At 52.5% G+C, this 13,887-nt stretch overlaps 1 protein-coding gene across 6 annotated transcripts; it reads right to left on the reverse strand.

Annotated features, from left to right (window-relative positions):
• Positions 1-1,099: 1,099 nt before the first annotated feature.
• On the reverse strand, positions 1,100-13,861 carry POLL (DNA polymerase lambda). 6 transcript variants are annotated; one of them, XM_081158830.1, is made up of 10 exons: positions 13,820-13,855; positions 12,821-13,029; positions 11,808-12,102; positions 11,459-11,618; positions 10,770-11,087; positions 9,792-9,965; positions 9,097-9,225; positions 6,937-7,105; positions 6,242-6,510; positions 2,761-2,854 (listed from the first exon to the last, which is right to left on the reverse strand). In XM_081158830.1, exons 2-10 carry the CDS (start codon positions 12,990-12,992, stop codon positions 2,843-2,845), a joined length of 1,698 nt encoding a protein of 565 aa, XP_081014956.1. In that variant the 5' UTR covers positions 12,993-13,029; positions 13,820-13,855; the 3' UTR covers positions 2,761-2,842. The 6 variants fall into 6 exon arrangements, with proteins under 6 accessions (XP_081014957.1, XP_081014956.1, XP_081014955.1 ...); XM_081158831.1 differs by lacking the exon at positions 6,242-6,510 and having other exon boundaries at positions 1,100-2,854; XM_081158829.1 differs by lacking the exon at positions 2,761-2,854 and having other exon boundaries at positions 5,600-6,510; positions 12,821-12,985; positions 13,820-13,861.
• Between the last annotated feature and the right edge of the window lie 26 nt (positions 13,862-13,887).

Below are 13,887 nucleotides of genomic sequence, written 5' to 3' on the forward strand. Positions count from 1 at the left end.
CTTCTGCTACTGGCCAGAGAAAACTCTGCTTTTAAAGGGCTCACATGATTAGACTAGGCTTACCCAGATAACCCCCCTTTTGCCATATAAGGTAACATAACCATGGGAGTAATGCCTTATCATGGTTGAAAGTCTCCACTCTCACTCAAAAGGAAAGGGGGTTCTACAAGAGCAAGGGTCACTGGGGGTCTTTCTGCCAATCTTGCCCACCACACCCAGCCTCCAAGGTGGGTGGAAGTATCCCTCACTCCTAGTCTCAGCCCCCCTGACTTCTGTGAGAGATGTTGGGCCAGTCACCTCCCATCTCTCGTTGTCAGTTTCCTCATCTTGAAAATGGGCCAAGGGGCTGGATGAAATCTAAAATTCCTTCCAGGTCATACATACTAATTGTGATGCAAGAAGACAGAGAATTTTGACCTTTTGGACTTCAGGGGCCCCCTGCCCAGAGAAGGGCAGGACTGCATTATCCTCCCCAGCAATACCCTCCTGCAGGCCTTCAAAAGGGCCTTACTGAGGAAGAGCGGTAGATGGCACAGTCGCACGGCACAGCCAAGGGACACAGTGTAAGGGGCCCATCCATCCAGCTGGGCTGCGCTGAGGGGAAGCAGAGAGGCTGCTTCTGTTGGTCAGAGATCATTGGTGCCTATGAGGCCCCAGATGAGGATGAGTCCCCCTGGAGTCTGCAGAGGCAAGCTGGCCTGCACTTGGCTGGTGGGGCAGTGGGGCAAAGACCAGGTCAGGTGAGAAACCAACCTCTCAGCTCAAGCTGGCCTTCAAAATTCATCTCGCAAATCCATCCTGTCTGCCCCCAGTCTCAGCCTCTGACTCTCCAAAAGAGCACTTCCTGGCCCTCCCCCCAGGCCCAGCCTGGCACCCTGGACCCTCTGGGCTGACCCTGCCCAGCAAGAAACAGAGACCTCAGGAGCCCCTCATCTGAGAGCCAGAGTCGATCACCCCCACCCCCCAGGGTAACAGACACGGCTTCTTCCAGGCTCCCCCTCAGCCCTCCCCAGGCTACCCTTTCTGTTCTGCATGCAAGCTCCCCTTCGTGTTCCCCGCCCCCCAAGCTCCCACCCCAGGCCTGGCAGAGGGGCTGGAAGGAGACCCTCCCCAACGCCATTCAGGCGCGGGAGCTGGGTAAGAGGTGGGGAAATGAATATTAATTTATCATGATTAGGCAAATCCGGCAGGGAGAGCCGATTCCGGAGGAGGCTAAAAAGATGAATTTCAGCAATAAAATTAAATAAGGACGGACGGGCGGCCCCTCCTCCCTCCCGCTTTGCTGATCTCTCTCTTTCTTACAATTTATGAGGCCAATTATGAAGATGAGGTTGGAAGTTCCTGGAACTTCACTAAATGCAAACGGCGGTCCCTGCTGTTCCCATCAAATTAATTAACCGCACGCTATTGATGGCCGCTCAAGGCTGACGCAGGCCGCCCGCCCTGCGGCCTCCGCGGACACAAGGACCCAGAGTCCAGCGCCCAGCCGGCATCCCACCGCCTTCTGCAGTCTCTGCCTGGCACCATGGGGGACTCCAGGGACCCTCCTTCCAGGCCCCGGGCCCTGCCTGAGCCCCGGGGCATGCACACGGAGCTCGAGAGAGACAGACATACTGACATACAGCCCGTTGCCCACACACATATGCAGATGCAAAATTATGAACATGCAGCGCACACACAGGGCCTGGAAATGCACATTAGGCACACAAGCAAATGAACAGAGTGAACACAGTGACAGCCCAGCTGAGGGAATTGAGCCCACTTGGATGAGGGCAGTGGGGCTGGGGGTCTCCTGTAAAACGATCACTACTTCTGGGGCCCTGAGCCTGCTCCGTCAGGGCCAGGCCTGAGTCCAACAGAGCAAAGGGCCAGGTAGAGGTTCCACTGCCACCCAAGCAGCCAGCAGTGACCCCTCCCCTGGTGCCTGTACAGTGCCCCCTCAGTATAGGTGGGGGATTGGTTCCAGGACCCCCATGGATAACAAAATCTTCAGATGTTCATGTCCCTTATAAAATGGTGCAGCATTTGCATATAACCTACACACATCCTCCGGTACACTTTAAATCATCTCTAGATTACTTATAATACCCAAAGCAATGAAATGCTTTGTGAACAGTTCTTATGCTATATTGTTTAGGGGATAATGACAGGAAAAAAGTCTGTACATGGTCAGTAAGAAGCAACCATCATAGGCCTGACTACATAGTACACATCAGCAACAATGTAACTTAAAAAAATATTTTCCATCTGCAGTTGGTTAAATCTGCAGGTGCAAAACCTGCAGATATGGAGGGTCAACTGTACTGTCCCCCAGTGGCATCCTCAGAGCCTCTCCATAGTCCCATAACCCTTGGTCCTCTCCTCACCTTCCGGCCTTTTTCAGGAATGTTCCCTCTAGATCTTTTCTGGCCTGCACTGACCTCCATTGTGGGGGACCAGGGTGTGCAGAGTCCCCCATTCAGATGATGGAGATGAGGCCTTGCCCAGTCTCAGGCCAGCTTTGGGGCTTCAGCTCAGAAACAGGATTGCCCATGGCTCAAGGGCTCTGGAAAATTAGCTGGCCAGTGCCTTGACTCAAGGCTACAGTGGACATTGAGCTAAAGATCTTGGGGCTGAGCCCATCCTGGGCCTGGGCAGTTCCTGGGTGTCTGCAGAGTCTAGGTAGCATTAGGTACCCCAACAGCTGTAGTTTCCATGTGAGGCTGATCTCTGAGATGGTAGGAGGGTCCTGAAAAAGTGCTCTCCTTTTGGGGAAGTGAAGAGAGTAAGGCCAATGTCTTTTCCAAGTTGCAGTTCCTAGTCCTGGCAAAAGGCATCCCATTCCATTTACAGGGACAGGAATTCATGAATTCTCCTGGAGAAGCAAGACAAAAGGCATGTGTTTTCCATTCCCAGACCTTAGATCCTGGAGGGCAGGACATGGCTGGGCTTGCCCACCTTGCCATGTTCACTCCAGGCCAGGGAGGCCCCTGTCCCTATAGCTGCTCCCCCATGAGCAGCCAGAACCCATGAGTAAACTTTGGCCTTATCTTGCTCCCCTTTCAGTGCAAGTCTTGGGCCAAGGTAAATGTCATCACCCCAGGCCTTGGGAAAAGATGAGGCTCCCAGTTTGGTAGGGTAAGGGCAGAGTAGCCCAGAAAGGATTGTATCTTGGACACAAAGTGTGAGAGGGAAACTGATGTTGAGGGAGGCTCAGATTGGCAGTCAGTCTGAAGGCTGGGCCCCAGGGCTTTACCTACCACCTGACCCTCCCCTATTCTAGGCATATGAGGCTCCCTCCCCTTCCCCACACCCCACCACACTTCAGGGACCTCTTCCACCTCACAGCCGGGCCTGTTCACTTTGTACAGGAGAAACCAAGACACCTGTCTATTTATTAGTCCTTTGTTATTGCAGTAACGAATCACCACACATTTAGTGGCTTAAAACAACACAAAGTTATTCCCACACAGTTCTATTGTTTTGAAGCCTGATACTGGTCTCACTGGAATAAAATCAAGGTGTTGACAGGGCTGCACTCCATTATAAAGGCACTAGAGTAGAATCTGTTTCCTTGCCTCCTCTAGCTTTGGAAGCGACCCACATTCCTTAGCTGGTGGCCCCTTTCTCTATCATCAAAGCCAGAACATCATCTCTCTGACCTTTTTTCACCTCTCTCCCTGATTCTAGCAGGGGAATGTTCTCCACTCCTAAGGATTCATGATTAGATTGGCCCACTGGATAATCCAGGATAATCTCAACTCAAAATCAACCTTAAGCACATCTGCAAGGTCCTTTTCATCAGTAACACATTCAGGGTATCAGGGATTAGGACGTAGACACCTATGGGGGACCATTATTCTACTACACGTGTGGTCTGACCAGGGACAGCTCTGGCTCAGGGATAGAGTGACAATGGCTGGACTAGGGGCAGGAAGCAAGCTTGTGGTGCCCATCTCCTTCTCCTCAGGACCAGGTGATGATTGGGTGGTGATTTGGGGGTGCTCAGTTGCTGGACAAAATGCCAATTCCAACCAGTGCTCTGAATTCAGTCTCCCTTTCCAACAGGATGGGGTGCTGGGCTAAAAACCAGGTCCAGGCTCTGAAGTGGCTGGGGAATCTCCCAACCATTCTGCTCCATTTGGACTCAGAGAACCACCCCTCCCCCAAACCGGGCAGCCTTTCTCCAGACATAGAAATCCCTCTATCAGCTCTTTTCCTGGGCTTCTGTGTCAGATTGCGCAGCCAAGATGATACCACCCTCAGGGTGGATCTCTCTGGAGGACATAGGCACTCTCCCTTTATATCCCATGATTCCGTTGCCCTTGCCAGAAGGCGGAATCAAGAGTTTGTTTGGACTGAAGACAGTCTCTGGAATTGAGTCTCTTGATAGGATGGTGATGGCAGGAATGGGGGCCCCTGGTTTCAGACACAGAAGTCAACACTATCCTTCCCCATGGTTCTGGGAATGTCTTGTGTGTAGGAAGGGGTTAACAGGCCACGTTACCCTAAGAGCCACTGGTTCTCTTCTCCTAGCCTTGGCTTTGGGCTTCTGTCAACTCTGACCTTGCTAGGGATGGGGGCAGGACTGAGGGTGCAGTCTAGAGTAGAACTAGCAGACCTGGGGCAAGGACAAAAGCAGCCCTAACACCTGGGGGGTCGCAGGATTTCCCAGCTCCTCCTGTCCACTCCAGGCCCTGCACAGCCACACCTCCTTGGGAACAGAAGCTCTGAGGGAGAGGCTCACCCCTCACAGAGGTTTCCGGGCATTTGATGGTGTTCTCTGGGTGGTACTGAGCTGTGAAAGGGGCCCACAGACTCTATGGGCTTTTGGTTCCTTCCCTGCATGGCCCATGCAGATAAAGCCCCATGGCTTAGACTTCAGGGTTCTGAACTAGAGTTGGAGGGCTCACTCTAAGGCTGCTGGGATCCCCTGACTGAAACCAGGCCAACAAAGGCCAGCTCTGGGAATCTGCAAGTTACTGACAGAGACGAAGAACTTAGCAACCTACCCCACCCTGCCTCATGGCCAATGCACTCAGGTTTGAGCCCATCTCTATGTCCTGAGTTCCCCTTACGCTCAGCCTCAAAATCCCCCATATCCCTCTTCTCCCCTCACCAAATTCTCCATTCTGCAAGGTCAAGCCTCTGAAAACAATCTTGATGCCACTAGTTGCACTTGCTCCTATCTGCTCTATCGAACTAAGCCCCTCAGCTTGACTTTCAGTCCTCCACCAGCCCAGCCTTCTCCTGATTCCCAGCACACAGCAGCCCCTCTAAACCGGGTTCCTTAGTTATCTCCAGAACCTGCTTACCTCTCTCAAATAGGCTACTTCCCTGCCAGCCTGCCCCTTCCCTCCTCCAGGCAGCCTTCCTTGACTGCCTTAGCTCCTGTCAGTGGCATACTGATGAGTCTGATGGGTAGACAGCCACTCCTAAATGCCTGACTCCATGAATTCCCCCTTTTAACATCCATCAGTGCCCTTCTGAGTTCAGGAGCTAACTCAGGTCTGGCCTATGTGGAGAGCAGTTAACTTGCCTTTCTAGGCTCCCATCTCCATCCCCACTTAGTTGGAAGAAGGCAGGCAGGGGCTACAGCAGCTCACAGACACTAGGCAAGTTGAATGTCAAATGCACTTTACTGGGCTCCCGGGCCTTCCAATGCTGTCCTCATGGAGCCTGGCGCACCCTCTCCCAACACCTCCAGCTGCACAGAAAGTGGGGTGGGGGGAGGGAGTACACGGAGTGGCTCATTCTCCTACTCCAAAGGGTTTTGGGTAATGCTGGGCCATAGCTGCTTGCCTCTCCCCCGTAGCCCCCATCCCAACCCCAGAAGCTAGGCCATCCTCAGGGTAGAGAAGGGGGATGCCTGGGCCTTCAGCACAGGAAGCTGGCTTCAAACCAGTCACCTGTTCCTGCTTAAAATGGGGCAAGGAGCCATGGGCAAAACTCTACCAAGGGCAGTTGTGTAGTAGAAGGGAGGGCAGCCTGCTCTTGCCGGAGGAGGGCTGGGCAGATCCTGGGAGCCAGGTTGGCCCTTTCCCTCAAGCCCAGGGAGCTGGTGGTCAAAGTGGTGAAGTTTAGCCAGCCAAGGCTAGAGGGGAATACTAGATGGCCAGGTGGGGCAGCTGATCCAGCTAGGTGCCCCCTCTGCCTCAATCATGGGTTACCAGTCCCGCTCAGCTGGTTCTCGGTATGGGAGGCCTAGGAGCCTGAAGACATCCTTCTCAGTGGGGGTGGGAAGCACTTGGCCAGATCCCACCTTGAGCCCTCGGGGGTTCCGCACCACAGCTGTGCTGAGGGCATGCTCTGACAAGCTCATGCCCTTGGTCTTGGCCAGAGCCCGCATGGAGCGGTTGAAGTGGGCAGAACCGGTGAAGTAGAGCAGGGCGCACGCAAACTCGCTGTAAGGCACAATGATGATGTCCAGTCGTCGGTGCCGTCGGCCTGGTCCTGGGAGCTGGCACACACCCAGGTACTTCTGCTGATGACCATTCTCCTCGTGGCTCACCAAGTCATCAGTCAGGAACCCTGGCCCAACACAGGAGGGCTGCTGGGAGGACTAGGAGCCAGGCCCTGACCCATCCCATCCTCCCAGCTCTCTCTTGATCATTGAGGGTCCTCTAGTCCCAGATCACCCGTTTACTTGCTGGGTGACCTTACCTTCTCTGGGCCTGTCCCCTTACCTGTAAAATGTGCATAGAAAGTCCTCCCATCCCCCACAGTGTCACAGAAAGTTCAGATGAGACACTCAACCTGCAAGTGGTACTGAGCACCTGTGTGGTATAGGGCTGTTTTATCTCTTCCCTGCAATGGCTCTGGCCACAAGGTGGGATTCTCATTAAACAACCTTCCCCTGCTTCCTGCCTAGAGATTACAACTTTGAGGCTCTTCCTCCTGGGGGCCACCTAGCCCTGCCCCCCTCCCAATCTGCTCACCCAGAGATAGAGCTTATACCTCGCTGCCGAAGGCTGTCAAGCAGGCGACTGAAGATGCCCTGGTGAGATCGGCCATCCGGGTGAGTGAGCAGCACATCCACATCACCACAGGTTGCCTTTCCCCGCCGGTAGGAACCACATGCCACACACAGCAGCCCAGGGTTTAAGGCGTGAGCTGATTCCCGGACCTAGGAAAGAGCAGTGAGGGCTCAGGGGCTGTGGATCTTAAGCCCTTCAAGGAGTTCCTCTCCTATGTCAGCACGAGGTCCTTCCCTGACTCAGGAACCCACCTCCCAGCTTATGCCCAAACCAATCCCTAGAAGAGTGACGGAAGCCTGAGGAAATGGGCCCCAGGGAACAGAGGCTAGAGATCTATGCTGGGGAGCAGCAGTTCTCTGGCTTCACTAGGACAGAAGAGAAGAAAACGTGTGCACACTGCAGGAGGCAGTCTAAGAGATATAAGAAGGTGTCTACTCTCACTCTGAGGGAAAGCACTGATCTTTCCCTCTAGGACCCTTTCAGAGCAAAGACATACCTTCTCTTGGCCCCTGCCCCAACCCATGTGCCAGGTCTGTGAAACTCCACTTAGGATGAAGGGCCAGTGTTTGAAAGCCCTCAGCCAGGTCTCAGAAGCCCTAGTACCTATGGATTTGGTACTCAGGCAGAGTATGAGTTGGGGCTTGAGGCCTGAACAGGTGGCTGGGGGGGCCAGGACTGGGGGGAAATGGAGCCCAGAAACATAGCTGCATCTGTCATGAGAGGAGGAAAGGGGAGGGGAGGGGAGGGGAGGGGAGGGGAGGGGAGGGGAGGGGAGGGGAGGGGAGGGGAGGGGAGGGGAGGGGAGGGGAGGGGAGGGGAGGGGAGGGGAGGGGAGGGGAGGGGAGGGGAGGGGAGGGGAGGAAGGCAAATCTGAGCCATGTCCACATCCTTACTTGGAGGAATGGGGCTGAGCGAGGAAGGAGCTGTAACAGAGGAGACTGTCAGCTGAAGGGTCATCCCTCATTGAGAGGGATAAGCCCATTAGCTCCTACCCCAGAGACACTAAGGCCTTTCATATGCAGATCACCTCCGCTTCCACGCCAGGACACAGATTTCTGGGGCCTTGGATACCCTCAACCATGACACCTCAGTTCTCTGGATAGGCAGCTCTGCTAATCCCCTCACTCTCTTCTTGAGCCTCCCAAGAAGATGGGTGGAGGCCTAGGGTGAGTAATCCCATCAAAAACTCCTAAGGCTGGAGCCCTTCAACGGGGGGAGTGGGCAAGGTAGGAGGGGGGCCCAGAGGCTCACTGAGGCATTCTTGCCTGGACACCGTGGCTGAGTGATGGTGTCATCACTGACACCATGGCCTGGTGACGGGTGAACAAAGAGGCCTGTTCATCCATCCTTCGCTAGCCTCAGATTCCTGTGGCCTGGAGAAGAGCTAGAGACTGATTTCATCTAAGCTGTCCACAGAGTTCCTGTGGAGTCCTACCCTATCAGAATGCTAGACCACAGTGAGCAAACCTTGTCCATAGCAACCAGGCCCTAATCCCAACACTAATTATATGAACTTGATCTGTAACCCAATTCTAAACCAAACCCTAATCTTGGCCAAACCTTATTTCTAGGACAACCACGAATCTTAACCAAAAGCATCCAACACTAAGAAAACCCTACTCCTAATTTAGGCCTAACCTTAACTCACCTCTTGATCTAGCTTTCTTCTAACCCCAAACTTAACCTACTGGCACAAACTTAATCCTACTGGCACTGGGCTTCTTCACTAACTCTAACCCAAACAGTGGCCTTCAGAAAGTCCGTATGTCTGGGAAGAGATATAAAACTGTACATCTGTACAACTACTACAGAGAAAGAGTCCATAGTTTTCACCAGGTTCTCAAAGAAGTTTGTGAGTCAAAAAATGTTAAGGACCTCTGCTTTGACCCACTCTAACCAAGCCCAATTCAAACCCCAATATCCTTAAGCAGTTCCCTACCAAAGCTACCCACTCTTCCTCTGGACCCATAGCTTTAGTCTAGACTTGTTCTTCCTTCCCTCGTCCTAACCTCTGGGGGCCCACAGCTTCCTCTGTCTGTTAGGCTTCCCAGCAGAGGGATTAGGAGCTCTTGGCTTTGAGCCAGGCCATGACCTTACAGCAGGGCCTGGCTCTCCTCACTGCTCTGAGACACCTACTTACTGTCTGTTCAATCTCTGTAGCTTCCTCCCTGGGCATGCGTTCCAGAAAGTCATCATAATGCTTCAAGCCGATGGCCTGCTGGGTAGTTAGGGAGGCCTGGTTGCTGATGTCTTCTAAGCTCCGGAAACCCTGGAGAAAAGAAGCCAGTTGGGGCACTATGAGGAACCAGGATCAATGAAGAGGCAGTGAATGAACATATACACAAGGCTTTCATCACCCTCAGACTCCAAGGAAGACCTGAGGCAGGACCTACCCCAGGAGCAGTTGGGTCTGTAATCAGTGGAACTTGAGAAAGACAGGGGGAATGGAAGACATGCCCCAGGCCAGCCCTGCCACAATCCAAAAATACTGGTTCATGATTCCATCAGTCTGGGGGTGAATCTGGGCAGGCCAGATTTGGGAACCACTGCTCTGGATACTCAGCCCTGAGGCCTGATCTCTTCTGAACGGCCCTTGCTGGTCTGGGAGGCAGAGAAGCATACTTCTTGTCTCTGCCATAGATTAATGCCTCAAGTATACCAAGCAACAGGGCAGTTCTGGGAGGTAGGAGAGGGGTTTACATGAGCCCTGGACCCTTTGATAAATGGTCTCCCTATAGTCTGGGTCCATTACCATAAGAGGACAGGGTAAGAGAACTGTAGGTCAGGAGCTCTGAGACACAGAAAAACTGAGATGGGGTTGGGACAAGGTATGACCTGATGGTACCACATCTGGGCAGTCTTGATTCCGGCTCCCCAAATATTAGAGAAAAGCTCCAAGACAGGCACATTATCGCTGATGTGGTCTAGCTTCCGGAGGTGTCCACTCTCTAGGATTTCTACAATCTTCTCGGCCATCCGTTTCCCAATCCCAGGGATACTGCAGGCCTCCTAGAGGAAGGGGTTGGCAGAGGCAGGAAAAAACAGTGAGAAGATGGGAGGGGGAGGGCCAGAGAATGGGGAAGCTGACTCCTTTAGCAGATGTATGAGTAAAAGCCAGCCTGGCCAGTTGGCAACTAATGGCTGTGTAAAGCTTGGGCACAACTGAAGATGAGAAGTTTGGATGGAATGGGCTGCTTAACTTGTCTTTTGCTTCCCGGGGGGTGGTGGGGGTGTGTGTGTGGATATCTGCACATGAAGTAGAGAAAAGGCAATAATGGTGATTCTAGTTACCATCACCATCACAACAGTGAGAGCTAACATTTACTGAGGCCTTACTGTATAGCAGGTTGTGCACTACAGAGATCACCTCATTTAGTCCTCAGAGAACACTGACTTTGTTACTATTCTTAGTCCCTTTTTACTGGGTGAGGAAACTGACACTCAAAGGGTTTAAGTAACTTGCCTAAAGTCATACAGGTAGTGAATGATGGAAAACAGAATTCAAACCTTGGTCTGTTGGCCTCCAGAGTCTAAATGTTTTTAAAATTTTATTATGGAAAAAACTCCAAAATAGAGAGAACAGTGTAATAAACCCTCAAGTAACCATTACTCAGCCTCTATAATAATCAAGATTTTGCCAATCTGCTTTCATCAATCTCCCCATTTTTTCCTTTTGTGCAAGTCCCAGATACCATAAAATCTTAACCACTCCACCTGATCCCCACTTGTGACCGATGCCTCCACCAACCTCTAGCCAGTAAAGAGAAGACCACATCCCACCCCTCTGCATACCGTGCCCTGGGCCCCAGGTACCTGGTAGGAGGTGACAGGCTTGTGGAAGCTCTTGAGGGCATTGATGGCCTTGGCATAGCCCAGGGCCCTCCACTTATCTCCCTGAACACTGTAGGCTTTGGCCAGCACTTCCAGCTTTTCTGTGATGTGGGTGTTGTGGTTAGTCGCCTTCTGACTTGAAGGCTGTGCACAGACCCACTTATCCAAACCCGCAGGAGCTGGGCTAGGCTCACCATCTCCCTCAGGGGGGATGGGGTAGCGGCCACTGATCAGGGCTTCCAAATCAGCTGTGCTAACCTGGGTCTCTTCCCCATCACTGGTTTCATCATTGGAGTCGGGCTTGAGGTAAAGAAGAAGAGACAATAAATTCCTGTCTCCCATGAATGCTCCTCGAAGGTGGGGGTTGAGTCTCCTGGTTAGGCCCAAGAATTAGGCTGGGTCTTCTGCATCAGACTTGGGTCTCCTAATTGTGGGGCTGTGTTCCATTTGATTTCCTTGGTCCCAGCCCTAGAATGCCTAGTGGCATGTGGTAGACATGATCTGGGCAAATACAGGAGTGATGAATGTTGGGAAGAGTTAAATAGGTTCACAATAAAGAGAGCTCTCCTCTCTCAGGGGCACTGGACTTTCTGAACAATCACTAGGCCCTCCCTGTTTCTGTGATCTAGTTGCCAGGGAAAGGGAACTGTGGGGGCTGAAAGGCTCCTTACTTGGGCTTGGGTGCTTGGAGCTTCTTCTGTCCTCTGGGGAGGAGATACAGGTCTAGTGGGAGTAGGGGGAAGAGAGGGGGCTGTCCTGAGCAGAGCCTCACAGGCTCCAGGAGTAGAAGAGTCTTGGTCTGCCTTACTGAGCTGTGGTTGGTCCAGGTACCTGTAGGGATGGTGATGGGAAGTTAAGGCACCAAAGGTCTCACCCTATCTCTGCTCCCAATCCTTCTCTACTCAGAAACCTTGGTTTTCTAATGTCTTCAATTAAGACAATGAATTATTTTTAATAACTCAAGGAAAGAGCTCAAGATGCTGCCCAAAAACATCTGAGGAAAGACTGGGACCAGCCCACCTGTTAGGGATGAAGATGCTGAATCCTGCTGTATCCACCAGCCTTCTCTCCTGCAGGCACAGGCTCAGCCAGGCTGACTTAACCAGCTGAGCACCTGGGGGCAGCCGGGGCAGTCTAAGGAGGCGAAGGGCTCGCTCACAGTCCATGCCATCATCCACCACAATGTGAGTGACCCCTGGGGCCTGGGCAGGGTATATCTGACCACCATGTTGGACAATCTGCTTCTCAAAGAGTTCTGCCCGGGCTCGCCCAATGCCAGTGGGCACAACATGGGCCCGCATGGAGCTCAGCCACTCTGTGGAGGAGATATCCATATGCCTATTGTCTTAACTTACACACATGACCTGAATAATACTGTTATAGTCCCCTACCCCCCAAACAATCATTTTCCTTCCATTCAGATAACCTGCCTTCTGGGAGTTCCATCACAAGCACATAGTTAATTTTCCTCATGGGCTATCATTTGATGTAAGGGGCAAATTAGAGCAGTGTCTGACACATTATAGGCATCCTGTAAGTCACTTTGTTCATTTATTTGTTCAACAAGTATTAATAGATCCCTACTGTATACCAGGCACAAGGCATACATGTCTTGCTATTATAGGCTGTACAATCTAATAGATCCTTCCCACCCGATGTAAGCTTTTGCCATCTATTTGTCAGTTTGGCTGCAAAGTATCTTATAACTCCAGGGACCTGAGATGGATTTCTGCACTCCCCCCTCCCCACTACAGGCAATCTCCTGGAGAGCAAAGGATTCTGCTGGTCATTTCCTTAGGGACCAGGGAATATTTTCTGATTAATGGAGGTCTCAGGTGGAAGATTAATGGTAGAAGATAACACAGCAAGTGGTCTGTCAAGGACCTGGGACCAAGCTTAGTACAAAGCAGGTATAAACCAACTTGCAGGTCCTGGGTGGGCAGACTCAGCTCTAATATCTGATTCTGGCCATAAACAATGTAGAAACTCTAAAAGTTCAGGCACATGAGGGTTCTGAGATTGGGTCCGCTTACCTCTTGCTCCTTCTCCGTCTTCCTTCTTGGGAATCTTTGCAAGTGCTTTTGATGATGGACTGGTATGAATTTTCTTCCGCTTGGGAAATGCCTTCAAGATGCCCCTGGGGTCCATTGACATATGGCTAGATCCTGGCCTTTCTATCCGAGGGTTGATGAAGGCAGCTGTCATGTGGACACCCAGAATTGAGGTTCCTCAACCTCTTTGCCTATGGAGGTGGTATCTCTACTGACCAGGCCTTGGCGGCAGCAGCCCAGTTCCCCAGGGCCTCCCAAAACGCATTTGAATTTCATTGGGTTAGCCTAGCTCTCCACTCATCAGCCTTTCCAAGTCAGAGTACTGGAGAAAATAGGGGGATGAATGGAACTATTGGGGGAATTTTTGAGGGGTACTAAACAGTATCATTCCTCAGATGGGCTGCTCTAAAGAGTCAGTGCAGTGTCTGCCCTGCTGCATCCCAAAAGGGTTATCAAAAGGGGATGCCAACTTAGGAAATGGAGCTACATCTTTAGGAAGGACTTGGGCTCCCAAGAGGAGTGGAGATTGGGTGAATCTGCACAAACTCCACATAATCTTTTTCTACTCCCATCACTGACCCGCAGAGAAAAACCTGGGGGTGCGGGTGTAAGGTGGGAAGTTAGGGAGGCAGGCGGAACACCCTGCACCTGCCCTGGTCGCAGGCCTCTCGGCATGGGAGTGCTCAGGCCCGCAGCTGCAGCTGAGGGAAGATGGGGCACGGCCACAGCAGGTGTGCGGCGCCTTCCGGAACTGGGGGAGTCTCGGCCTCACAGCTGGGGGTGGAGAAGATTCTAGCAGGTGTAGGGCACCCGCCGCGGTCGCAGCTGGAGCGTGCTCGCGACTCCCAGCTGGAGGCCAGACGAGGGACCAAGTGTCCGGACCCTGCCCTGAGGACCCCTCCCCACTCCCCGGTCTGGGGCAAGGTCCACTTCAGGCCCAGCAAGTCACCCTGGGGTGGACAAGAGTAAACTACTACTTACTTCGCAGAGCAACCGATGACAGCGGATGAAGGGGAGGGGGGATGGGGAAATGACCAGAACAATTTCCG

This window comes from Miniopterus schreibersii (assembly GCF_964146895.1).
Source record: "Miniopterus schreibersii genome assembly, chromosome: 14".
Classification (NCBI taxonomy): Eukaryota; Metazoa; Chordata; class Mammalia; order Chiroptera; family Miniopteridae; genus Miniopterus; species Miniopterus schreibersii.

Excerpts from the sequence above, each read along its gene's own strand:
- POLL (XM_081158828.1), bottom strand. The coding sequence starts at position 12,992 with ATGACAGCTGCCTTCATCAACCCTCGGATAGAAAGGCCAGGATCTAGC. Across the intron at positions 11,088-11,458 it reads CTCCAAGCACCCAAGCCCAA|CCCGACTCCAATGATGAAAC; the intron begins GTAAGGAGCCTT and ends CTTTACCTCAAG. Across the intron at positions 7,106-9,096 it reads CTACAGAGATTGAACAGACA|GTCCGGGAATCAGCTCACGC; the intron begins GTAAGTAGGTGT and ends GCTCTTTCCTAG.